This window comes from Equus caballus, chromosome 14 (genome assembly GCF_041296265.1).
Source record: "Equus caballus isolate H_3958 breed thoroughbred chromosome 14, TB-T2T, whole genome shotgun sequence".
NCBI lineage: Eukaryota > Metazoa > Chordata > Mammalia > Perissodactyla > Equidae > Equus > Equus caballus.
Genome location: NC_091697.1, coordinates 39,612,569 through 39,639,013, shown reverse-complemented (window position 1 = coordinate 39,639,013; position 26,445 = coordinate 39,612,569). Strand labels below are relative to the sequence as shown.

Here is a 26,445-nt window from a genome sequence, read left to right as displayed (position 1 = left end):
GTGCCCCAGAAACCTCTGCAGGGTCTGCCCTGGGCTTCTGGGGAATCTCCCTATGGCAGTGGCGCCTCACAGAGCTAAGGCTGCTAGTGTATCCAGGTGAGTTCTGTCAGCCTTGAGTTCATGCCCACCTTGTGTCTTAAGTGAGACATGGGAGCTATGTCGAGTCAGAACAAAGAGACACCAGTCCAACAGACAGAATTCCAGAATTTCAACCTTGAAATATTGCTCTGCTCCCAGGATTTCGTGCACTGACTGTGACCTGGCCTTGTGTTAGGAGACAGCTGGGAAGATAGAGGTTGCTGTCGGGAAGGTAGGAGGGTTCGCACAGCCCCTCAGTGAACAAACTTCCTGCTGGGGTGTAAAGGAGTAACAGTTCAGCACTGTGGCCTTGGTGGAGTCCAGGTGTGAGGACTGACGCTAGGGAAGGATGGAACGATGAGCGTGCACACACACACACCACCCAAGACTGGCCCCTGGGCTGTTGGTGGCTTTTTCCAGGCCGTGAGGCTGGGAGCTGGCAGTAATATTCTGAAGGCCAGTCTGGCTTAGATGTATAATTACAAACCTAACAATGAGGCATGGCCTTGTTTATTCATTCAACAACTGACAACTGTCTCACATGCCTGGCACCTGAGCATCCCATCAAAAATGGTTTTCTAGAGAATTCCACTGTCCCTCTGGTGGGCAGGAACTAATACTACCCATGGCCTCCACGGGCTGAAGGAGAGTTTAGGAGATAGTGGCCAGGGCTTCTGCAGACTGATTTGGGAACAGGAAGACAGTTCAGTCTCCTTCCACAACCTTTAGGCATGCCCAAGAACGAGGCCACTGATTAGTTGCCCTGCTGTGGCTCCCAGATGACGTGATCGTGAGTGTTGGAATGAGGCATGTAGTGGAGAGAAAAAACAAGCAGCTACTGGAAAGAAAGGAGGCCAGTTTATTTTCCATGCTTTCTCCTTTCACATTCACATCTTCAGCTGGGAATTTTGAGACCTCAGCCTTTTCTTGAGTCTTATTTGTTAACCAAGCTCAGGGCCATTCTGTTTGATGCAGAAAAGGTTAGAGCTGGGCCCCTCCGCCAGGGCCCACCACCTGCCTGCCAAAAGTGGTGGGAGAATGACAGCCTCTTGTCTCTCTAAGCCCCTACAGTACCTCAAAACCTAAAGACCTTAAAGGGGAAGAACACATCTGTTCCCTCTCTCTATCCACACTCCTTGTTCCCTACCCTTCTTAAGTACACTGAAGATATTTTCCAAATAGCTATTTGTAGTAACAGGTTGTGGGTGCAGGCCAGCAGCTGTGAGAACTTAGAGCACTGATGCCCCAGAAGCTGTGCTTAAGCTGAGAGCACCAGCTGTCTTAGGGAGGAGCCAGGCCCACCAAGGCCAGAGGAGGGTGGGTATGGCTTTGGAAGGCCAGGGAGTTCGCTGCCTGTTAAGTGCCCAGTTGGTCTACTGGGCAGGTCCTTTGGGGTCCAGGGCTGTTAGGAAGAAGTCGTTTTTGGTAGTTCTCCCTGGAGATTTGGCCCTACCAGATAATACCAGAAATATTATGAAACTACAGTGGGTGGTTTTCTGGACAGAAGAGAACCAAAAGTTCAGAAATAGACCCAAATATACATAAGAATTCAGTAACTGATAATGACCTTTCAAACCAAAGAAAGTTCTTCCAGTTCTTGGGAGCCTCATGTTCCCGGCCATGTCAGTGGCTGCTAAGGGAAAGCCAGAGTGAGGACTGCTTCAACCTGAGCCTCCCTGTGGTTTTGTTCTAGATGATAAGGTTCCTGGTAAGGTTTCCCTTGAAAATGGCATCACTGATGAAATCATCTGGAATAAGTGGTGTTGAGACAGCTGGTTAATCATTTGGGGAAAAATGAAGATTTTGCCCTTTGTTCAGCTATATTTTTCTTGCCTTCTCATTGGAGGAAGAGGGTTCTAGCCTCTTTGATCCTGCTTCAGAGAGGCTAATAAGGGGCCTCTGTTGGGTGTCCCCAAAAGTCAGCAACACTGACCCCTCCCTCTGTGGATAAAAGGGGCCCCAGTTTATCAAGTCCACAGGGCTTGGTTTCCATGCATGGCTGAAGGTACTGGGGCTTGCTCTGTGCCTCGCCGGTATCTCAGTTTTAATCCAGTGGGGAGCTCCCTGGATTGGGGTTTTTTTTTCAGAGGGGGATGATGTTTGTTTGCAGTGGGACAGAGTTGAAGTGGGGCCTTTGTCACAGACTCAGTGTGTGTGTGTGTGTTGGCCCTGACCTGAGTAGGGTATGAGAAAAGCTTTGGGGACAAAAAGGTGCAAAACGATGTCTTCTGGGTCCCCCAACCCCTGGGACCAGAAGGAGCTGTCCCTGGAGCCATGTAGCCTCCAGTCTCATTGCCACCTTTGTCATTCTCTACATCTTGCTTAGGCCACAAAGGAGTCTCTGGGAGCTGTTTTTTCCCTTCCTTAAGCCAACTCCTGGTCCCCTTGAGAGACAACAGTGGCAGCTGGGCGAGCCCTGATCCCATCCTTGGCCCTGCTTTGCTAGGAAGCTGACTTTCCCCCTGCCCTCATGGGGCCGTCATTAGAGAGAGCATGGCTGAAGGAGCAAGTTGTTAGTTCCGATCAGGAGTCCACTGCTGAGGGGACAGCCAGGGTGGCATTCGGGCCCTCTCTCACTCTGTCTTCTTCGGGGGATCAGGGATGCTCTCAGACAGTGGAGTGAAGCCCAGTAGGAGGATATGTCTCTCGTAGGCCTTGGTCTGCTTAAACACGGTGTCAGTCCCGTGGAGGTGGTCCAGCACCCCCAGCACGCCGTAGCACTGGTTGAACCTGAAGAAGGAGGAAGGTGCTGGAGGCCAGTGTGCTGACCTCCATTTCATTTGTGCCAGGCTCCCATGCATTTCTTTATTTTGTTTGTTTTTGAGGAAGATTAGCTCCGAGCTAACATCTGCTGCCAATCCTCATTTTTTTGAGGGAGATTGGCCCTGACCTAACGTCTGTACCCATCTTCCTCTATTTTATATGTGGGATGCCTGCCACAGCATTGCTTGATGAGTGCTGTGCAGGTCGACACCCAGGATCCGAACTGACGAACCCCAGGCTGCCGAAGTGGAACACACGAACTTAACTGCTATGCCACCAGCCCAGCCCCTCTCATGCATTTCTAAGCCCTCCTACCCCCAACCTGTCCCCACCATGCTGAGCACCTGCATCAGAATAACCTGGGGAGGTGTTGCACACATTCCTGGGGCCACTCCAGACTGAAAATCTGTGGTCTTCCTATGAAAGGCTCTCTGTGATTCTGATGCACACAAGTCAAAACCTGTGACAGAGCTTGGCTTGTTCAGGTAGGTTCAGGGACACCTCCAGTAGAATCCCCTGGAACACGTATTAAAATGCAGATTTCCAGGCCCTGCTCCCCCAGCTAATTTGATTCAGTATGTTTGGAGTGGAACCCAAGAGCCTGCATTTGAAAAAAGCATCTCAGGGGATTGTGGTGCAGGAGGTTCATAGAGCACACTGGAAGAGGCCTGGAGACTTTCAGAGGGCACACAACTGCCCTTGAATTGCATGCAGGATTTTTATGCATATAGGCATTGTTCTGACAGTGTCCATAGCTTACATTAAATACTCAGTGTCCAGAACCTAAACAAAGGTTTAAAACCCACAGTTTATGGAAGACCTAGTGTCAGAAAGAAGGAAAAGGACAAGGTAGTCTGGGTCCAGTGTGGTCACTATTCTCCCCACCTCCAAACCTCTCCCTCCATTAGCACCCATGTCTAAACTGAGACACCAGTGTCATGTCTGCTATCAGAAACTCCAGGAGTAAAGGTGGAGGTTACTGCCCAGGGACCCACAATGGGGAGAGGGGCCTTACTTAAGATGGTGATAGTCATGGAATTCAGGCGAAGGCAGGAAAGGTAGGTGGTAGCCACAGTGAGAGATGGTGGTGGTGATGAGGGCCAAGGAATGCCACACGGTGATGGAAGACAAGTGGGAGCCCATTATTATGGGACCCACCATCGCTGGCAGCATGTTGGAGGCCTGCAAAGAAAGGGCTGTTTGAAGGTGGGCCTCAGGGAGAGGGAGGGCACCCAGTTGGGTGTCCACTTTGCCCTAGAGTGGTACCAGGAAGACTTCCTTTACTCAGATCTGGAGAAGCTGAAAGAGTTTCAGGACCTCGATTTGCTGGAGTCATTCAGCTTTGTAACCTGAGACATTATTAACTGTTTGAACCTCAACCTCCTCATTAGCAAAATGAGGATTACAATTGTTGGGAAGATTAAACGAGGTAACATGTTGGGCATCTAGCATAGCCTGGCATGTGCTCGGTCAATAAGAAATGGTAGTTATTTAGTGGAAAGAGGAAAGAAAGGGCCAGTGTAGTCTAATTCTTCAGGAAATCTAGGGAAGATGGTTGGGGCCCTCTGCCCTTTGCGTCTGGGGAGAGAGGAGCTCTACTCACCACATGCTCAATAGGGTGGGCATAGAGAGAAATCACGCCAATGGGAGCTGTCCACTCATGGTGCTTCTTGTGGATTTTCTTGTAGAATGTTGGGTGGTGAAGGAGACTGGGACAATAGTTGATAGTTAAAAATCTGCCAATCTCCCTTTCTCCCTCCCCCAGCAGACCATGAGTAACCAAAGGTAGGAACTAGGGGTTACATCTATGGAGCAAAGTTGAAAACACACTGGACTGGCACTCAGACAGACCTGCCTTCAAGTTCTAACCCCACTTCTCATGCTGCATAATTTGGGAGTGGGTTACTTTGCCTCTCTCTACCTCAATTATATCAGCTGTAAAATGGGGATGCTGCCCAGAAAGGATTCAATAAAGAAATGAATGGGAAACTGCCCTGCTGCACAGATGACTGGAGAAGGCTCTTTCTTTTCTGGACATTCCTCAGTGATCTTAAGTTGTCAATTATGGAACAAATAGTTGTCTAGTTAACTATTCAATTGTAGGCTTCTGAGGCCAAGGGATGTTGGTCCTACACCTACAATTCCAAGGCTCCAGTTTCCTTGTTTAATAGTGAGCCCTAGGGGCTGGGCCTGTGGCCAAGTGGTTGGGTTCACATGCTCCACTTCAGCAGCCTGGGGTTTCGCTGGTTCGGATCCTGGGCACAGACATGGCGCTGCTCATCAAGCCATGCTGAGGCAGCATCGCATATGCCACAACTAGAAGGACCCACAACTAAAAATATACACCTATGTACTGAGGGGCTTTGGGGAGAAAAAGGAAAAATAAAATCTTGGAAAAAAAAGTGAGCCCTAAAAAAAGTCAAAAAACAAAACAAAACTGGAAAATAACAAGTGCTGGGAGGATGTGGAGAAATTGGAACCCTTGTGCTTTGCTGGTGGGAAGGTAAAATGGTGCAGCTGCTGTGGAAAACAGTTTGGTGGGTCCTCGAAAAGTTTAATGTACAATTACCATATGATAGAGCAATTCTACTCCTATGTATATCCTCAAAAGAATTGAAAGCAGGGATTCAGATACCTGTACACTCATGTTCATGGCAGCATTATTCACAATAGCCAAAAGGTGAAGCAACCCAATTGTCCAATTGACAGATGAATGGATAAACAAAATATGGCATATGCATACAATGGAATATTATTCAGCGTTAAAAAGGAATGAGAGAGTAACATCAGCATCGCGGCAGAGTGAGCTCTTAGTCTCTCCCCTCTAAAATACAATGAAAAGGACATTCATACACCAACAGAGGACATTCACACAACACAACAGACGTCTGAGAGATCCACTCAGCCATACGTCTGAAGGTGGGATACTGGAGTTCCCCGGGAGGCAGTGGAAGGAGGTAAGGAGATCTCCTCTCCCTCCTGAGCAGCAGTGATCTAGGGTGTGGGACCTTGCATGGCAGCCAGCACGCAACACTGAGAGGAGAAGGGGAAAAAGGAAGCGGTCCATGGGAATGCCTACACTCTCAGAGTTGCCTCCCAGCCTGTGGGAATGAACACTCCACATTGAGACAGCTAAGCAATCGTGGGGGTGTCCACACCAAGCCGAGCAGCCCAGGTGGACAGACAGTGGGATTGCACACACAAAAGAAAATGCCCCTGCATCCCAAGCCTAGCACACCAGCTCAGCCAGTTGGCCAGAGCAGGGAATCCCTGCCTGTGTGTAGGTGTATAAAGCAGCAGTGGCCAGCAGGCAGAGGCAGAGGGGCCCTGTTGGCACAGCTTCCAATGGACAGGCACATCCACGAGGGGTCACAGAGGCTCAGAAAGCTCAATCCTGCCCCACTCAGTGGTGGCAGGTGGAATCGGTGACGATACTACCACTATGCGATGGCAAAAGTCCACCCCATCACATAGCATGAAGAGGTATATTAACACTCCAGACTGGAAGGAAAATGACAAGTACCCAGAAATCAATCCTGAAGTCATGTAAATTTATAATCTAAATGACAGAGAATTCAAAATAGTTATAAAAACTCTTGAGTTACAAGAAAACTCATAAAGACAGTTTAATGATCTCAGGAATAACATTAATAAACAGAGGGAATTCTTCACAAAAGAGATTGAAACTATGAAAAAAAATCATAAATGTTGGAGATAAAAAACACAATGAATGTGATAAAGAAAAATTTGGAGTCCTTAAAAAATAGAGCTGATGTTATGGAGGACAGAATCGCTAGTTTATTTTTTTGTTTTTTTGAGGAAGATTAGCCCTCAGCTAACTACTGCCAGTCCTCCTCTTTTTGCTGAGGAAGCCTGGCTCTGAGCTAACATCCGTGCCCATCTTCCTCTACTTTATATGTGGGATGCCTACCACAGCATGGCTGCCAAGCGGTGCCATGTCCGCACCCGGGATCTGAACCAGCGAACCCCAGGCTGCTGAGAAGTGGAACATACGAACTTAACCGCTGTGCCACCGGGCCAGCCCCCAGAATCAGTAGTTTAGAGGACAGAAGTATAGAAAAGCTGCAGGTGTAGGAAAGAGAACTAAGACTAAAAAGAAATGAGGAAATTCTCTGAGAAATATCCGATTCAATTAGGAAACACAACATAAGGATTATAGGTATTCCAGAGGGAGAAGAGGGGGAGAAAGGAGAAGAGAGCTTGTTCAAAGAAATAATAGTTGAGAACTTCCCAAACCTGTGGCAGGAGCTGGAATTACATGTAAACAAAGTTAATAGAACTCCTAACTATGTCAATGTAAAAACACCTTCTCCATGGCATATATTAGTAAACCGGCAAAAGTAAATGACAAAGAAAAATTATTAAGGGCAGCAAGGCAAAAGAAAATAACCTGCAAAGGAATCCCTATCAGGCTTTCAGTGGATTTCTCAGCATAAACCATATAGGTTCAGAGAGAGTGGAATGACATATTCAAAATTCTGAAAGACAAAAACTTTCAGCCAAGAATACGCTATCCAGTGAAACTATCCTTTAGATATGATGGAGAAATAAAAACTTTCCCAGATAAACAAAAGCTGAGGGAGTTCATCATCAAAAGACCCCCCCCACACACACACACACAAGAAATGATCAAGAAGGCCCTCATACCTGAAAATAAATAAATAAAGGGTTTACAAAGCCTTGAGCAAAGAGATAGACAGACAAAATCAGAAAATTTCAGCTATCAGAACAAGTTAGCAAACAATTATAACATTAAAAATAAAGGAAAGGAAAGCATAAAAAATAACTACAATCACTTCATTTTAATCACAAATTCACAACACAAAACAGAATAAGTTGTGACAACAATAACATAGATGGGGAAGAGGAAAGGGATGGAACCTGCTTAGACTAAAAGAGGCTATCAGAAAATGGACTATCTCATCTATGAGATCTTTTATACAAACCTCACAGTAACCACTAAACAAAAAATCAGAACAGAGAAACAAATGATAAATAAAGATAAAACTGAGAAAACCATCATAAAGAAATACCAAACTGAACTGGCAGTTGGAAATATGTGGGATGAAAAACAAGGGAAATACAGAACAACTGGAAAATAAGTGACAAAATGGCATCATTAGGCCCTCATATATCAATGATCACTTCTAAATGTAAATGGATTGAATTCTCCAATTAAAAGAGAGTGGCGGGATGGATTAAAAAACAAGGCCCAACAATATGCTGCCTCCGGGAAACACATCTCAGCTCTAAAGACAAACAGAGGCTCAGAGTGAAGGGATGGGAGATGATACTTCAAGCTAAAGGCAAACAAAAGAAAGCAGGTGTTGTCATACTTAGACAAAGAAGACTTCAAGATAAAAAAGACAATGAGAGACAAAGAGGGACAGTATATAATGATAAAAGGGACACTTAACCAAGAGGACGTAATACTTATGAATATATATGCACCTAACACAGGAGCACCAAAGTACATAAAGGAACTATTAACAGACCTAAAAGGAGAAATTAACAGCAACACAATAATAATAGGTGACCTCAGCGACCCACTTACATCAATGGATAGATGATCCAGACAGAAAGTCAACAAGGAAATAGTGGAGTTAAATGAAAAACCAGACCAGATAGACTCAATAGATATATATAGAACACTCCATCTAAAATCAGCAGAATATACATTCTTCTTAAGTGCACATGGAATATTCTCAAAGATAGACCATGTGTTGGGAAATAAGGCAAGCCTCAATAAATGTAAGAAGATTGAAATCATATCAAGCATCTTTTCCAACAGTAATGCTATGAAACTAGAAATCAGCTATAGGAAAAAAGCTGGGAAAGTGACAAATATCTGGAGACTAAACAACATACTACTGAACAAATAATGGATCACTGAAGAAATTAAAGAAGAAATAAAAATCTAGAGACAAACGAAAATGAAAATACACCATACCAACTCATATGGGATGCAGCAAAAGCATTCCTAAGAGGGAAATTCATAGCACTACCAGCCCACTTCAACAAATAAGAAAAATCTCAAATAAGTAATCTTAAACTACACCTAACAGAACTAGAAAAAGAATAACAAACAAAGCCCAAAGTCAGCAGAAGGAGGGAAATAATAAAAATTAGGGCAGAAATAAATGAACTAGAAACCAAAAAAAAAAAAAAAAACCAGTAGAGAGGATCAATGAAACTAAGAGCTGGTTCTTTGAGAAGATAAACAAAATTGACAAACCCTTAGCCAGACTCACTAAGAAAAAGAGAAGGCTCAAAGAAATAAAATTAGAAATGAAAGAGGAGAAATTACAATGGATACCACTGAAATACAAAGGATTATAAGAGAATACTGTGAAAAACTGTATGCCAACAAATCGGACAATCTAGAAGAAATGGATAAGTTCTGATTCATACAACCTCCCCAAACTAAATCAAGAAGAAATAGAGAGTCTGAATAGACCAATCACAAGGAAAGAGATTCAAATAGTCATCAAAAACCTCTGAAAAAATAAAAGTCCAGGACCAGATGGCTTCTCAGGAGAATTCCATCAAACACTCAAAAAAGATTTAATACCTATCCTTCTCAAACTATTCCAAAAAATTGAAGAAGATGGAACACTTCCTAACTCATTCTACGAGGCCAAGATCACCCTGATCCCAAAGCCAGACAAGGACAACACAAAGAAGGAAAATTACAGGCCAATATGGCTGATGAACATAGATGCAAGAATCCTCAACAAAATATTGGCAAACCAAATATAGCAATACATTAAAAGGATCATACACCATGATCAAGTGGGATTTATACCAGGGACACAGGGATGGTTCAACATCTGCAAATAAATCAATGTGATACACCACATCAACAAAATGAGGAATAAAAACCACAGGATCATCTCAATAGATGCAGAGAAAGTATTTGACAAGATCCAGCATCCATTTATGATTAAAACTCTCAATAAAACAGATATAGAAGGAAAGTGCCTCAAGATAATAAAGGCCATATATGAGTAACCCACAGCCAATGTCATACTCAATGGTGAAAAATTGAAAGCCATCTCTCTGAAAACAGGGACAAGACAAGGGTACCCACTCACTACCCTTATTCAATGTAGTACTGGAGGTTTTGGCCAGAGCAATTAGGCAAGAAAAAGAAATAAAAGGTATCCAAATTGGCAATGAAGAAGTGAAACTCTTGCTGTTTGCAGATGACATGATTCTATATATAGAAACCCATAAGGAATCCATCAGAAAACTATTAGAAATAATCAATAACTATGACAAAGTTGCAGGGTACAAAATCAACTTACAAAAATCAGTTGCATTTCTATACTCTTATAATGGACTAACAGAAAGAGAACTCAAGAATATAATCCCATTTATAATTGCAATAAAAAGAAGAAAATATCTAGGAATAAATTTAACCAAGGAAGTGAAAGACCTATACACGGAAAACTATTAGATATTATTGAAAGAAATTGATGATGACATAAAGAAATGGAAACAATATTCCATGTGCATGGATTGGAAGAATAAACATAGTTAAAATGTCCATACTACCTAGAGCAATCTACAAATTCAATGCAATCTCAATCCAGAATCCCAATGACATTCTTCATGGAAATAGAACAAAGAATCCTAAAATTAATATGGGGCAACAAAAGACCCAGAATAGCTAAAGCAATCCTGAGAAAGAAGAACAAAGCTGGAGGCATCAAACTCCCTGACTTCAAAATATACTACAAAGCTATAGTAAACAAAACAGCATGGTACTGGTACAAAAACGGGCACACAGATCAATGGAACAGAACTGAGAGTCCAGAAATAAAACCACACACCTATGGACAGCTAATCCTCAACAAAGGAGCTAACAACACACAACAGAGAAAGTAAAGTCTCTTCAATAAATGGTGTTGGGAAAACTGGACGGCCACATGCAAAAGAATCCAAGTAGATCATTATCTTATGCTATACACAAAAATTAACTCAAAATGGATTAAAGACTTGAAGGTAAGATATGAAACCATAGCCTCCTAGAAGAGAATATAGGCAATACACTCTAACATTGATCTTAGAAACATCTTTTCAAATACCATGTCTACTTGGGCAAGGGAAACAAATGGAAGAATAAACAAATGGGACTATATCAGACTAAAAGCTTCTGCAAGGCAAAGGAAACCATGAAGAAAATACAAAGACAACACATCAACTGGGAGAAAATATTTGCAAATCATATATCTGACAAGGGGTTAATCTCCAAAATAAATAAAGAACTCACACAACTCAACCACAAGAAAAGAACTAACGCGATCAAAAAATGGGCAGAGGATATGAAAATTTTCTCAAAGAAGATATACAGATGGCCAATAAGCACATGAAAAGATGTTCAACATCACTAATCATTAGGGAAATGCAAATCAAAACTACAGTGAGATATCACCATACAGCTGTTAGAATGGCTATAATCACCAAGACAAAAATAGCAAATGTTGGAGAAGATGTGGAGAAAAGGGAGCTCTCATACACTGCTGGTGGGAATGTGAACTGGTGCAGTCACTATGGAAAACAGTATGGAATTCTCTCAAAAAATTAAATATAGAAATAACATACAACTCAGTTATCCCACTACTGGGTATTTATCCAAAGAACTTGAAATCAACAATTCAAAGAGACTTATGCATCCCTATGTTCACTGCAGCATTATTCACAATAGCCAAGATATGGAAGCAACCCAAATGCCCATCAACTGATGAGTGGATAAAGAAGAAGACACACACACAATGGAGATATATATATATATATATATATATATATATGTATGTATGTATGTATATACACGATGGAATACTACTCAGTCATAAAAAAGACAAAATCGTCCCATTTGCAACCACATGGATGGACCGTGAGGGTACTATGTTAAGTAAAATAAGCCAGACAGAGACAGACAAACACCATGTGATTTCACTCATATATGAAGGATAAACAAACAAACGGACAAAAACAGATTACTGGTTACCAGAGGGGAAGCAGGTTAGGGGGTGGGCATAAAGGGTAAAGGAGCACATATATGTGGTGAGAGACAAATAATAATGTGCACTTGAAATTTCACAATGTGATAAACTATTATGACCTCAACAAAACAAGAAAAAAATAAACATTTGGAAGTAGAGTCAAAAAGAAAAAAGGAAATGAAATTCTGATACAAGCTACAACATGGATGAACCTTGAAAACATTAAGTTTAGGGAAACAAGCTAGACACAAAAGGCCACATATTGTATGATTCCACTTATACGAGGTACCTAGAATAGGCAAATTCATATAGACAGAAAGTTGAATAGAGGTTACCAGAGGTTGAGGGGGGAGAGGATGGGAAGTCATTGTTTAGTGGGTACAGAGTTTCTGTTCAGAATGATGAAAAAGTTTTAGAAGTGAATAATGGTAATGGTTGCACAACAAAGTGAATGTATTTAATACTGCTAAACTGTATGGAGAGAAAGGTAAATTTTATGTATACATATTTTACCACAATATAAATAAAGAAATAAGATTAAAACAAAGAAAGTGAGCCCTAGGAGACCGAGGGGCTGCTCACCGGTGTGAGTAGTAGAACATGACTTCCTCAGTCAGAGTGAAGAATGCCAGCTCCAGGAGGAACCAGTGGAAGGTGGGTAGCTCTCGGCGGCAGGGGTCTCCCCACAATCTGAGGATGGGATAGAGGACGACCAGCACAGGGCAAGTGATAAAGTGCTGGTTGAAGAGAACTGTGCGGATTGACTGGCGTAGTTTCACGGGGTCCACCTGCCCAAGGGACGGAAGGAAGGAGATGGGCAAGAGTGAGAAACTTCTAGAAACTAGACTCCACTGTGACCCACTCACAGGAGGCCCTCACTCAGGGGTGGATGCTAGGAGTGATGTCTGGCTGTAGCCAGCAGCCCCTGACTGCTGCCCAACCCTGGGGTAGAACCATCTGGTAATGCCCCCGCCTTTCGAAACTCCCCTCCTGGCAGCCTTCAGTCTCGACCTGATCTTGCCTTCTCCTTCCTGGTTCTGCAACTGTCACCACTGTCCTCCCCATTTCTCTGGCCAGGCCTGACGTATTCCTGACAGGCACCCTGGGGAGCTGCAAGGGTGCTTGGAGAAGGTTGTCAACTCTCCTGCTGATATCCTTATTCACCCTTATAGCCCTTCATCCAGACAGGCCTGACCTTGATCAGGTGCAGAGATCAAAGTCATCTGCCTCCTCATGTGGTCCAGCCTCACTGGACTAGGTCCAGAGTGAAGAAGGTGAGCCAGGGAGCTGCCCATCTAGCCGCTTGACTAACTTCCTGTGACCTGTCTTCTTGGTTTTCACAGAGGAGCTGTCAGCCTGGGGCCTACCTGAGCATTCTCTCCAGGGTCACTGTGGAGAGCTGACCCCAAATGCCCAGACCCTGTTGAGCCTCAATACTACAGCCAGCCTCTCCCCAAGAATCAGTAACCCCTTGACCCTTCCCTTCGTCAGAGCACTGGGCCTCCCGGGAACAGCCCCATCACCACAGGTCACTTCCTGGGTCCTGATAAACTGGTTTGGGATTGGTTAGAACAGGTTTCTCCCTAAGTTCACTCTGTAAAACTGGAAGGGTTTCTGCCCCTAGGTGAGGCTGTGTTCGAAGTTCCATCAGACTCCAGGCACTGCATGTATGACTGACTCTAGAATTCACTTTCTAAGCTTTTAGTTGCACTCAATGGTGAAGCCAGGTCTGGTGAGCCTGGTTTGAGAGCACCTGTAGATGAAGCCATACTCCTTTTCTGGAAACCTTGATCAACAGGAGGTGTCACACATGTTTATTCGTTCACTTATCGAGCATCTTCTATGTAGCATGCAGTGTTCCACGTGCTGGGAAGAAAGCAAGGAACGGATTCCTGCCCTCACTCAGTTTATATTCCTGGAACCAATAATTTTAAATAGAATGGTCAGTGTAGGCTCCACTGAGATGGTGAGATTTGAACAAGAAGATGAAGGTGAGGGAAACAAACATATCTGGGGGAAGAGTCTACAGGCAAAGGAATAGCTGGTGAGAAGGCTCTAAGATAGACACCTTTCTGGCATACTTGGCTGGTGAAGAGTGAGTGGGTAAGGTGAGGGAGCCAGAGCATACAGGGTTTTGTAGGCCATTGTGAGGACTTTGGCTTTTACTCCAAGAGGAAAGGGGAGTCATTGCAGCGTTGCGAGCAGAGAAATGACAAAATCTTACAGGATTACTCTGGCTGCTGTGTTGAAAATAGACTGCAGGGGAGAAAGAACAGAAATAGAGAGACCAATAAAAATTGCAATAATATACACAAGAGAGGATGGTGGCTAGACTAGGGTGGCAGCAAAGGAGGGAGTGAGAAGTGGTTGCATTCTGGATCTATTTTGGAAAGAGAGCCAATAGGGTTTCCTGCAAAACTGGATGTGGCGTATGCCAGAAAGAGAGTAATCAAGGATGACTCCAAGTCTTTTGGCCTAAGCAATTAAAGGGTACAATTGCCATCAACTCAGAATGCGGAGGCTGTGGGTGGCATCAGCTTTGCAAGGGAGATCAAAAACTCTCTTTGGGACGCGTTGGATTGGAGATGTCCATGAGACATCCATGTGGAGATGTCAAAGAGACAGGTGGGTATTTGAGCCTGGAATTCAGAAGAGAGTTCTGGGCTAGAGATATAAACTTGTGAGCTGTCGTCATACAGATGGAATTTAAAGTCATGACACTGGAAGAGATAACTGAGGGAATGAAGAGAGGGAGAGGACCAATGTCTGAGCCCCAGGGTATTCAACATTAAGAGGTTGGGGAGAAGAGAAGGAAGCAAAAAGGAGACTGTGAAGGAGTGACCAGTGAGGCTGGAGGAGAACCAAGAGAGCGGGTGTCTTGGAAGCCAGCTATAAGAAGATACAACAGGGATGAAAGAATGAGCAGCCGTGAAAACGCTTCTGGTCAGTCTCATGAGACAAGCTTGAGACAGGAACACTGGTGACCTTGCCAAGAGCAATTCTGGTGGAGCAGTGAGAGTGAAGGCCTAATTGGAGGAGATTTATAGAGGAGGTGAGAGGATGGTTTTTTTCCGGAGGTGGGAGGAAGATGGGCCCTGAGCTAACATCTGTTGCCAATCTTCCTCTTTATACTGGAGGAAGATTGTTGCTGAGCTAACATCTGTGCCAATCTTCCTCTATTTTGTATGTGGGACACTGCCACAGCATGTCTTAATGAGTGATGTGATGTCCGCACCCTGGATCCGAACCTACAAACCCCGGTGCACCAAAGTGGAGCACGTGAACTTAAACACTATGCCACCGGCCTGGCCCCTGAGAGGATGGTTTTGTGATTATTTTAGGAGATGCAGGCTGAAGGTTTTAGGGTGAAGTTTTATGATGTATGGAACTTACTTTCAAATGCCTAAGCAAAAAATTATAGATGCATAGACATTTATATTTTTACTTACAGATAAAGCAAATAGTGGAAAATGTTTAAAATTGGTGAATCTATGTGGCTTGTAAATGAGAGATCATTGTACTACTTTTTCAACTTCTGCATAGATGTTTACAATTTTTTGTAATTGCAAAATGTTGGGAAACAGAGAATGGACAGAGAGGAATTGAAAGCTGTATACTCTTTCAAAGAGCTCGGCTGCAAAGGGGAACAAAAATATGAGTGGAGTGAGCATGTGAGATGAAGTCAAGGGTTTTTTGTTTGGTTTGGTTTTAAGATGGGCAAAAAATTTTTTATAGCATGTTTGTAATAATCCAGAGAGGAATAATCTAGGGGAGGGCGGGAAAAAACATACAAAGAAGGAGAAGGGAGAACTGCTGGAGTAATCTCCTGGAGTAAACAAGCGCGTGTAGTGCACAGAGAGTGGAGGAACGGGCTGCAGACAGGAGCCGGGAGGGTTCACGTGCTGTCTCAGCGGGAAGGCAGAGCGTGTGTGTTGCAGGTGTCGCTGCTAGGCTGATGGGGTGGAAGTCTGTGCGAGCTCTCTTCTGCTTGCTCCAATTTACCTAGTGAGGTAGGAAGCAAGCCCCTCCTCTCGGAGGAGGTGAGGGGAGGAGGTGTATGGGATTTGTGGAGAGAGAAGGTGGGAACCAGCTGGAGAGTGGGAGAGTAAACAGACCAATGGGAATGATCTTAAGTGGATCATTCAGGTCCCACTTAAGAATCTGTTTCTGATGTCTTAGGTCCAGGATCAGGCCTTCCTGGAATGGGTCAAAGGCTAAATGGCCTCTGCGGATTCGTTCTTACTTGTGGATCCACCTGAGGAGGCACGCAGTGTAGGAGCCTGGACCTGGACACAGACGAGACGAGCCCTGGCTCTGTTTCCCAGGCACAGTCGGACCTTGAGCTAGTCACTGCACCTTCCTGAACCTCAGCCTCTGCACAATGCAGTGAGGTCTTCCCTGTGTGGCTCTCCAATCACTGTAGACCCTGAAATGTTACCGTGTTAGGTGATTTCTTGAGAGCTGATGTGGCCTGGTGGGTAAGAGCATGAACCCTGGAGTTGGAAAACTTGAGTGGGAATCATGGTTCTACCCATGTCACATCTCAAAGCCTCTGTTTCCTCATGAGAACGATGAAGGTTATTACAGTACTTGGCCTTGAAGATGTAAGCATGTCGTCAATAGTGCCTGGTAAGGAGACCGCCACAGTCTGACAGATGAAGGGCTCTCAGCACCAAGCACTAGCTTTAACACTTAGGCTCCAGTCCATGCCCTGCCAAGCTGGACCTGGAGGAAGCCCCCTGGCTGGCTGGCAGCTATTATCTCAAGTGAGGGGGTCTGGGAGCCAGGCTAGCAGCTCTGATGCAGGAAGGGGCTGTTCCGAAAATGTGGGTCAAAGGCACTATTTGTCACCCATTCTGCTTTCCAGAGTGCTGGGCTGGGGCACAACGCCCTGAGAGCTGAGGTGATTCACCCAGGCACCTGGGCAGATAATTCAGAGGTGATTGTCTTGCCTGGAATGTGCCAGCATGTGATGTGGGTGGGGCTGGGGGAAGAATCTGGGCTTTAAGAATCAAATTCTTCCTTGTTGTGTTAAGCAAAGGCTCCTGGAGGTTATGAAATCACCCAGCAGGCAAGCCAGGCTCAGGGAGCAGTAGGGCTCCCTTCCTGGCGCTGTGGAAGTCGGCAATGTGCGTGCTGGCCTTCTCTCCCCTACTGGGCCAAGAGTTCCTCATAAGCAGGATCTGGGTCTTGTTTATCATGGATGAACTCTTGGTTGAACTGAATAACTGGGAAGGAGGCCTGCTCAAAAACAAGCACCACCCCGACATTCAGAATTCATACCATCCTTCTATTATAGTGGGTTAGTCATTGTTTCAGCAGCTGCCTCCCTCACTCACAACGACAGCTGTTACCCTGGTGTCAGCATCCAGCCATTGCTATCCCTATCCCATGGATAAGGAGGGAGCTGCCTGACATCTCTGGAACTCTGCCCGGTGCCAGGCTGAAACAATAATTTCTGTTCGTAAAATGCTGATCACAGTGCTGGGGAGGTTGGGGGGGTGTGGGGGGGGGGTGGGCGGTGCACAGGCTGATACAGGGCCAGGCCTGGGAATCCAAAGACCAGAACATTAGTCTTGACTGACAGGCTCTGAGATTTGGGTAAATTACGTCCTCTCTCTAACCTTCTAAGTTGGGGGAACTTGCACACAATAACTTGGCTCCCACTGGCCGTGGTTTCTCCTGTGCCAGTGGTGAGAATTTTGAGAGTGTGGTTCGGCTCTTGCTTTCTGTGCACAGACCAGGAGAAGCTGCAGCAACACTTACTGGTTCATTCTTGCCGACCTGAATTCGGTAGCGGGAGATGAAGTTCGGTTTTCCGGTTGTGTCAACCACCAATAGAAGCCCATTGAAACTCCAGAAAAGCAGACTGGGCACTTGGGTGGCACCTAAGGTTGGGAAGCAGAGGAAACAATCAGGGCGACTTCAGGTTCTTCCACATGTGTTAAGTAAACACACACTTACTGGTGACAAAGACTGCACTGTAGACTGTCCTTTGCCAGGGAGCTCTTGGTACTGGGGGCCAGGGGGCCTACCTTTAGTCCTGGGGTGACAAACTAGCTGTGGGAACATGGACAGGTCACATAAGGAGTGTCTCTATTTATTTGCTTAGTTGTAAAATGGGGACAACCACTTTCTAGGTGATTGGAGACAAAAAAAAATTATGTTAAGATGTATAATACATTCCAAAATATAAATAATTCAGGTTGACATTGGAGCATCTATGCCCACTGAACCATTTACGAACTGCCCAGGAAGGGAGAAGCGAAGGAAGTACTTGGTATGGTATGGTGCACAACGAGCGCTGGACTAGGAGTCTGACAAATAAATGGCAAGCAATAGGATATATTGGAGAATATGAGGAAGCCATTTGGTGTAAACCTAATTCAGCCTGACCTTGTTTTTCCAAAAGGGCCTGATGTGTTGAGCATGCATTGTGTATCTGCTTTAAGCATTTGCCATGTGCCAAAGACAGGAACAAACGGCCTTAAGATAAAGATGCAACTTCTCCACATTGGTATTTCCTTAAGGATAAGCGTCTCTCCCTAGGCTAGGAATTGATTGTTGTGCGCAGCCTGTGACCACCCAGCTTGGGACAACAATCCTGCTTCCTGCTGTGTCCACTGAGACAGCAGACCCACTACCTGCTGTGTCCGTCAATCGCTGTGCTGACAGCAATCTCGTGACTGTTGTAAAAGGGATATTTCAATCATATGTGAAACATGCTCTTTGAGGGTATATGACCACTCAGTACACCCTACTCCTTTGGCGTCCTTCCTTCCTTGGGGAAGGAAGACCCCGGGCTATATGGTCCTCACATTCGGCTCTTAATAAACTCAACCCAATTTTCATTTTTAGGTTGGCTATGGATTATTTGTGTCGACAAGTGAGTGCAGCAGGGCGACTAAGCCCTATTACCCTGCTAATGGAGCAGTGGGACTTCAGGTGTCTAGTCAGCATTTCCCAAAGCGGAAAACTCATCTCTCAAGGGACTCTTCGGTTAAACAGTCTTCACGCCCTTCCCTCTTGGAGAGTCATGGCCCAGACTAGTGTGTTAACAGGCCTGACAATTCCTGCAGTGGAGAAACCTATTGACTTTGTTAAACTCAACCTTTCCCACGCTTTTTTTTTTTTTTTACCCTAGAACTCTGTTTTCTCAGAACACCTAAGAATAGGGTGGCCATGCATCCCTGTTTGCCCAGGACAATTTCAATTTACATCATCATTCCAGAATAACTATTAATAACACCTCATTTACTCTCACAAGTGTCCCTATTTGGGTGATAAATTCTATGGCCAGTCCACTTATTAACATCCCACAGCATTGATGTTCTGCAGGATATTTTAGAGAATGCTGATCAAGACTTAAAATTTAGGGGCTGGCCCAGTGGTACAGCAGTTAAGTTCGCACATTCCACTTTGGTGGCCCAGGGTTTGCCGGTTCAGATCCTGGGTGTGGACCTATGCACTGCTTGTCAAGCCATGCTGTGGCAGGTGTCCCACATATACAATAGAGGAAGATGGGCATGGATGTTAGCTCAGTGCCAGTCTTCCTCAGCAAAAAAGAGGAGGATTGGCAGCAGATGTTAGCACAGGGCTAATCTTCCTAAAAAAAAAAAAGACAAAATTTAGATATGGTTTTTGCTCCACATCCCACTCTTCCATGAAGTCATTCCAGGTATTTCTGATCTCCTGCTGTGAACAAACAAGCACTTTGTCCACCCCACTGGCAGTTATTCAAGTGACATTACAATGTTACCTAACTCTTGTACTATTAACTTTACTTGTCCATGTTTTGCCTCCTGCTCTAAATTCGGTATCCCAAGGGGCCAGGATGTTTTACTTAACTCTGTATCTCTGTATCCCTAGTCCAGTATCCTTCTTGTTCCATCAACCACAGTTCCTTGTGACAACTGATACCTGAAAAATACTTGGCCGGCACTGTGGGGAAATATGATTGGCACAAACATCCTAGAGGGCAATTTGGCAGTATCTGAAGTGAGAAGAGAGAGAGAGATGGAGAGATAGACAGAGACAAAGAGACAAAGACAGAAAGAGAGACAGAGACAGAAAGAGAGAGAAAGAGAAAATGTCCATCACAGCATTAAAAAAAATCACAGTAGAACATTTAAGCAGCCTAAATGTCCATTAGTAGGGAATGGACCAAATAGATTAGAGTATTTCCATACAATGTAACAGAATGAGCAGCTTAAAATAATAAGTAAATCTATGTTAACTGACATGAAAGATGTCTATAATCCATTCAATGAAAAAAATAGTCTTATAAGTTCAACCATATATCCAATATATAAGAGATTTATACTAATACCTTAGTGGTTATTCCTTGGATATGGGATTCTTTATGCTTATTTGAATTGTCTGATTTTTATTTTTTTAATTTTTAAAAATTTTTTTTCCTGCTTTTTCTCCCCAAATCCCCCCAGTACCTAGTTGCATATTTTAGTTGGGGGTCCTTCTAGTTGTGGCATGTGGGACGCTGCCTCAGCGTGGCCTGATGAGCGGTGCCATGTCCGCACCCAGAATTCGAACCGGTGAAACCCTGGGCCACTGAAGCGGAGCGCGCGAACTCAACCACTCGGCCACAGGGCCGGCCCCTGATTTTTATTTTTAACAATAAGCATGTATTTACTTTTATTCTCAGAAATAACAAACTTTTTTATTTTGGAAAAAAAAAACATTAGGCTGGTAGTTGCATAGTGGGCCGTCCATCAAGGTGGCTGCTTACTTGGAAATCCAAGGACTCCTTGAAGAATACAGAAAGAAAACCACAGCAAGAGATGATCTTGAACTTTCCTCCAGCACTAACATTTAAAATTGCAAATATTTTATCTCTCTGGTATTTGTTTATCCCTCAGGTTATAGGTTAGTTTTCCTACCACTGTAACATATATAAATACATAAATATATGAAATGTTTTCCCACCCTTTTGTCCATATACGTTTGCCATCTGCATTGTTCTTTTCAGTGACTACTTAAGATTCCATTGAACCTGTCATATGTAATGTTCAGCCCATTTTCAGAGTTCTCCTTCTAGCTGAAAACAATCAGCAGGGACATTTTATTTGTACTTTTGCTTTGTGACAACTGACACTTTTTTATCTCCCCTTCTAGACTGTGACATAGTTTTTTAATGCGGTAGACAAACACTTTACCTTAAATATCTCTTATGCTCCATACAACTTTGGCACAGAGTAACATTAATAAATGTTATTTGAGTGAATGAATGGATGAGGACTTTCACTATGGTGGGTCATGCTGTCATAAATATCTATATTGAAATGGCTTTTTTCTTCCACTCTGTTTCCGCAGGCTTGCTTCGAGCCATTCACACTATCAGTAAATATTTACTGAGCAACAGCTTGCTCTCTGGCCCCGGGAGCTAGATTGCACCAGGTGCAAGGACACAGCCTCACACGAGATAGAGCAGCTCTCTGTGCGTGTGAACATGACATCTATAAGCAGGATTATTGCTCTACATATGCATTTGTTTTCAAACAAATGATTTCTTTTTTCATTTTTAAATTTTTTTTGGGGGGGTGTCAACTTCTCGAATTGTTTTCTTAGATATCCTTAGACATTCCTTCCAGTTTGCCCACAAGTTTAACACTCTTTGGGGTTACCACCATCTTAAACTTTACGTCCTCATTCCTTGGAATAACAAGCTGAGAAGTCCCCAAGTAGAGAACTAAACAACAGGAAAAGAATGAATCTATAACCAACTAGCCAAACTCTCAGTGCGGGTGGTCCTGGAACCTCACCTATAATGTAGAGGATCCACTCCTTTCCTTCAAATGTAGACAGCAGCCTCTCCCACTGGGCTTGCCAAAAGTAGCCAGAAGCACCCCAAAATCTCTGAAGATGCCTTGGAAGAAAAATCATTCAGGTTTCTGGGTTAAGACTGGTGGGCGGACAGCTCCTTAATTCCATGTTCTGCTCTGAGACCACCATTACATTGCCCCCCGACCACCATACACTGCTCCCAGACCACCATACACTGCTCCCAGACCATCACCACACTGCTCCCAGACCACCACCACACTGCTCCCAGATCACCATACACTGCTCCCAGACCACCATACACTGCTCCCAGACCACCACCACACTGCTCCCAGACCACCACCACACTGCTCCCAGATCACCACCACACTGCTCCCAGGTCCTGAATTAAAGTTGGCTGAGCAGACTCACCATGTGACTGAATTCCAGAAGGCCACAAGCAAGAGAAGGCCAGAGCCCAGGATGAAAGCTGTCCTCCTCATGGAGCCCCAGATGTGTCCCTCCTAGGGGAGGACAAGAAAGTGTCAGGCCCCAGCTAGCCTCCTGCCTTCATATGCTGCTCACTGCTGAGGACTGACAGGAGTGACACCGGCACGGCACTCTGCTGACCTTTTCCCAGCTTCTATGGGAGGCTCTTTGTCAAGAACTTTCCATCTGCATATGGGTGTGCTTATGAAAATTAGAGCTCAAGGTTGAGGGAGGGAAGAGACCAAATCAGACTCCAGAGAAACTAGCAGGCAATTTCATCACTTTGAGGCCAGGTGAGCCCTCCGGCAGTCATGGTGATGAGGATTTTTAGGCTGCTTAATTTTAAAGCGGTTTATGATGAGGACTTTTAGGCTGGTTACTTTTAAAACTACAGATGAGAAGCAGGCTCCAAGGAGTGGAATTTGCTTGCTTGTCCCTTTGTTGGGAAAGATTTACATTTCTAAGGGAAACCGCTATCTGTAAAGATGCCTCCCTCTCTGTGCCAGGAAGAAGGGGGACGGCCTTATCTCTAGAAACTCTTAATGCCAGAGGCAAGAACTTAAGTTGGTTGCTGTCTGGCAATCTCATGTAACTGATTTAGGGTGGTGGCTTCTAACCTTTCTAACCTTTACTTAATCCGATTTGATTCTTGTCTAAAAGTCATGGGATCACCCAACGACCAGACCCCACCTGCACTGATACCATTTTAACTTTTTTCATGTTCTTTCCTTTGTCTTCGTAAAGAGATGACTCACATACCTATGCCTTAAATTTAGCCCTAACCCTCAACTCGGGGAAGCAGCAGGAGCTCTGCCTGCCCATGGGTCCTGTCCCCATGCTATTCCACAATATTCTCTAAATAAAAGAGCACTACTGCCAGATCTTGAGAGCTCAAGAAATCTTTCTTTTGACTCCTCAGCTCACCGACCCCGCATCAATGGGATTATATCACCAGTGACACCCATTATCTACACCCTGAAATCACCTGAGAGCTTTGAAAAATCCTGATGCCCAGGCCCCTCCCTGACCCCAGCACATAAGATCCTCTGAGGTGGGCCTGGGTCTCCATATTTTGTAAAGTTCCCCAGCTAATTCCAGTGGGCAGGCAAGCTGAGACGGCCATCACAGAAGGATCTGCAGAACCCTTGATGAGGCTGTAGGAACGTCATTGTGTTCGTGGGCCTGGCCCGTTTTCCCATCCCCATCACCCTCTTGCCCTTGAAGGAAAGAGTGAATGAACACACATTCTGACTTTCAATAATTCTTCTGCCTTCCAGGGAGATTAGTCTGGGCTGCGAGCTGCACAGGACGTTGAGTGGTTCTAGGGTCAAAGAACAGACTGTTACCAAAACCAAAGGGGGTTCCCTCCTGGCGAGTCAAATCAGACTCTCCACCACAAGTAGTCGTCTCACAAAGTCAAGTATATTTGCGACAAATAGGAGACCATGAGGCATCATTTCCAAAGTCATGGTGTCCCCGAACAAAGGCAAGCAGGGACTTTTATTTCAGGTGGGGAATGAAGATTCAAAAGGGAGAGGTGGGTATTCGCTTGCGCAGGCTCAGCTGGAAAACATGCTTCCAAATACACTGCAGGTTATGGTAATAAGGCCTAAGCGCCTCCTGCAGAGAGCTTAGCATAAGAAATAAGGCAAAGGTCACAGGCGTAGCTCTTGTGGTAAGGCTTGGTCTGGTTCAGGGTGGTTGGTGACTGCATCTCCTTAACATAACAAAAGGAAAAAGAACAACTTGGAAAAACAACTAAAATACCCAAACCCACCCTTGAGATCCTCCAGGTAGCAGTTGGTGACAAGGTCACTGGCAATCACTGGGAGGTCCTTATATGTGAGCCTCCAAAAGCCTAAAGCAGAGATTATTGCAAGCTTGATGGTCAAAAAAGAAGGTCCCAGATTTGGAGAAGGAAAACCCTGGCTGCCAGGTGTGTCACCAATTTCTACTGTACCACGGACAGGAATTACAAACGTCCCTTAAGTTCTGTTTCTAATCCCAGATAGAGTCTGCTCATGTTCTTTCATAGGAAAGAACTGGAGATGGTGGTCCTTACAGGTGTGTGCTGGGGCTAACCTGCAGTTAGTGACTCCGGCCCTGTAGGGGGTAGAGGGGTGGGTGTTGTGGGGGAGGCTGATCTAGTAGGATGCTACATTTTAATCCAGACCTTTGGGATCTGAAGGAGCAGATTGTTTTGATTGATCAATTCAGAGCAACCTGAATCTGCAATGAATCATTTCTTCTCAGCTTATCCCGTCCTGTCCCACTTTTGATCAAAAGACCAAAAAGAAATGTCATTTTCCACAGTCAGTGAAAAGTTTTTGAAGGGCTAGTGCTCGCTGGGGTCCTGAGCTCTGGAAATGAGCTCCTCTCTCTCTCTCCCTCTCTCTCTCTCTCTCTCTGAGGGCTGAATCAGCAGGACCAGACGAACTTGTTCTCCTACGCAGGCCACTCAAAGGCCACCCCCAAGCTTTCCAGACAGGTTATTTTAGGCTATTCCAATTATTCCTTTTTTAGGATTAAGAAGACCCTCTTCAGGAAATTTTCCAGACTCACTAGTAATTTTTCATTTCAATTTAATCAAATCAGGCTAAGTCAATTTAAAACCTCAATTTTATGTATAGGATTAGATATTTTTTCAGGGATTATCATGTTTTCTCTCTCTCCAGCAGCCCAAGTGAAGAGAATATAGACAGGACAAAGGGCTCTGTGCAGTGCAGGAGCAGGCAGCGCAGAAGTTAGCTGGGGCCAAGAGCTGGTTCCCAGCCCCAATTTCCAGCCCTCAGTAGGCCTCTCTCTCTTCCCCAGAGCAGTTATAGGAAGGGGTGGTTCCAGAGGCCCGAGGCATGGGGCATTCTAAGGCCCAAGAGACGATGGTAAAACAGCTACTGGGCTTTTCAACTACCGTTATGCAGGCGTGCTCCCTCCTGTAGGCAGAGTGGCTTTGGTTACAAGGCATATTGGAGTCAAGTGGTCTCTGCTCAGCTATTAAAATGAGCACATCACCAGTGTGTCAGCTGCCCCTAAGCCTTGGTCCCCCAGCAGGTGCAGATATGGAAAGAATGACTGGCTGCATTCTCACCAATTTGGTGGGTGGGTGGGTGCTGGTGTTTACCTGCTTTTGCTTCTCATGTAGCATACTTCCAGCTTTTCCCTTCATCTGGAATAAGAAAACACAGGTGAGTCTGGATGTCATTTTCACATGCAACCAAGGAAATAGGGAATGGAGAAAGTCAAGGTGAATGGCTAGCAGTGATTTTTAATGCTGGCTACTCATTAAAATCACCTGGGGAGTTAAAAAAATACCACCTCTGTCTGGGTCCCACCTCCAGAGATTGAATTGGTCTGGGCATCTGTAATATGAAACCGGAGGTTGGCAATGGGACCTTGTCTGCCTGGAATTGACTATCTAGGAGATGGGCTGTGGCGAATCCTTCTTTTGAATAGCCTCACTCTCTGCTTCAGTATGACCCTGTCTCATTCAGAAGAAATGTGCCCTCTGAGCCCACATCACCCTAAATGCCGATGGCCTAGGGCCCCGAGGAGCTACGGCTGCAGCCAAGACTCGGCCCCTGACTTTCTGGGACAGCTTCCTTAACCTCTGTGGAGTCAGAGTTGGGTTACCACACATGGGCTGGATTTGTCTTCCTGACTGAAATTGAAGCATTATGCAAAGTGTCCAACGTGATTCAACCAATACGTGTAGTTATACAGAGAAATCATCAAGACAGTGGGCTTTGGAAGCTGACACCTTTGGCACGATCATATCTGCATTATGACTCTTACTTACTAGTTTTGTGACCTTGGTCAAATTGTCCTCTCTGAGCCTGTTTCCTCAGCTGTAAAATGGGACTAACAATAGTGTCTCCCACTCTTGCGACCTCCGCTGGGTGGTGGTAAGTGCCACAAGGACAGGCTGTGTATCTTTCCCTGGGCCTTCACACAGTAGGTGCTTCGCATATGTGCAGAGGATGAATCAAGCAGAGGACTCGGTTTGTTGAGCCAGTGTTTCCTCAGATGTGCCTCAGGAATCCTTACATCAGGGTCACCTCAGGGTTTGCTGACACCCAGGTATCCAGGCTACACTCCAAATCAGCATCTCTGAGTGTGGAGCCTAGGAAACTGCATTTTAGACTCATTCCTGAGGTGGTTCTGAGGGACTTTACTGCCAACCCAGGCTACATATGCTCTGTGTTATGAGTCGGTAACGGTGACAGTAGGAGAGTGAGATGGAAACTGGCAATCATCTGAGGTATAGGAGGCAGAGCCTGGCTCTAGAAAATATCCTTCTAACCCACTCCCA

At 44.9% G+C, this 26,445-nt stretch overlaps 1 protein-coding gene across 5 annotated transcripts in view; it reads right to left on the bottom strand.

The window, feature by feature from the left end:
* Positions 1–917: 917 nt before the first annotated feature.
* The window catches only part of FAXDC2 (fatty acid hydroxylase domain containing 2), a 42,624-nt gene continuing 17,096 nt past the window's right edge, over positions 918–26,445 (bottom strand). For all 5 annotated transcript variants that reach the window (XM_023617359.2, XM_070233942.1, XM_023617360.2 and 2 more), the window contains 8 exons: positions 25,258–25,302; positions 22,080–22,171; positions 21,650–21,753; positions 17,637–17,758; positions 12,453–12,658; positions 4,445–4,550; positions 3,857–4,023; positions 918–2,808 (listed from right to left, as the gene is read on the bottom strand). In XM_023617359.2, the coding sequence (XP_023473127.2) occupies positions 2,652–2,808; positions 3,857–4,023; positions 4,445–4,550; positions 12,453–12,658; positions 17,637–17,758; positions 21,650–21,753; positions 22,080–22,171; positions 25,258–25,302 (999 nt within the window). In that variant the 3' untranslated portion in view covers positions 918–2,651. The remainder of the gene's footprint in view (positions 2,809–3,856; positions 4,024–4,444; positions 4,551–12,452; positions 12,659–17,636; positions 17,759–21,649; positions 21,754–22,079; positions 22,172–25,257; positions 25,303–26,445) is intronic.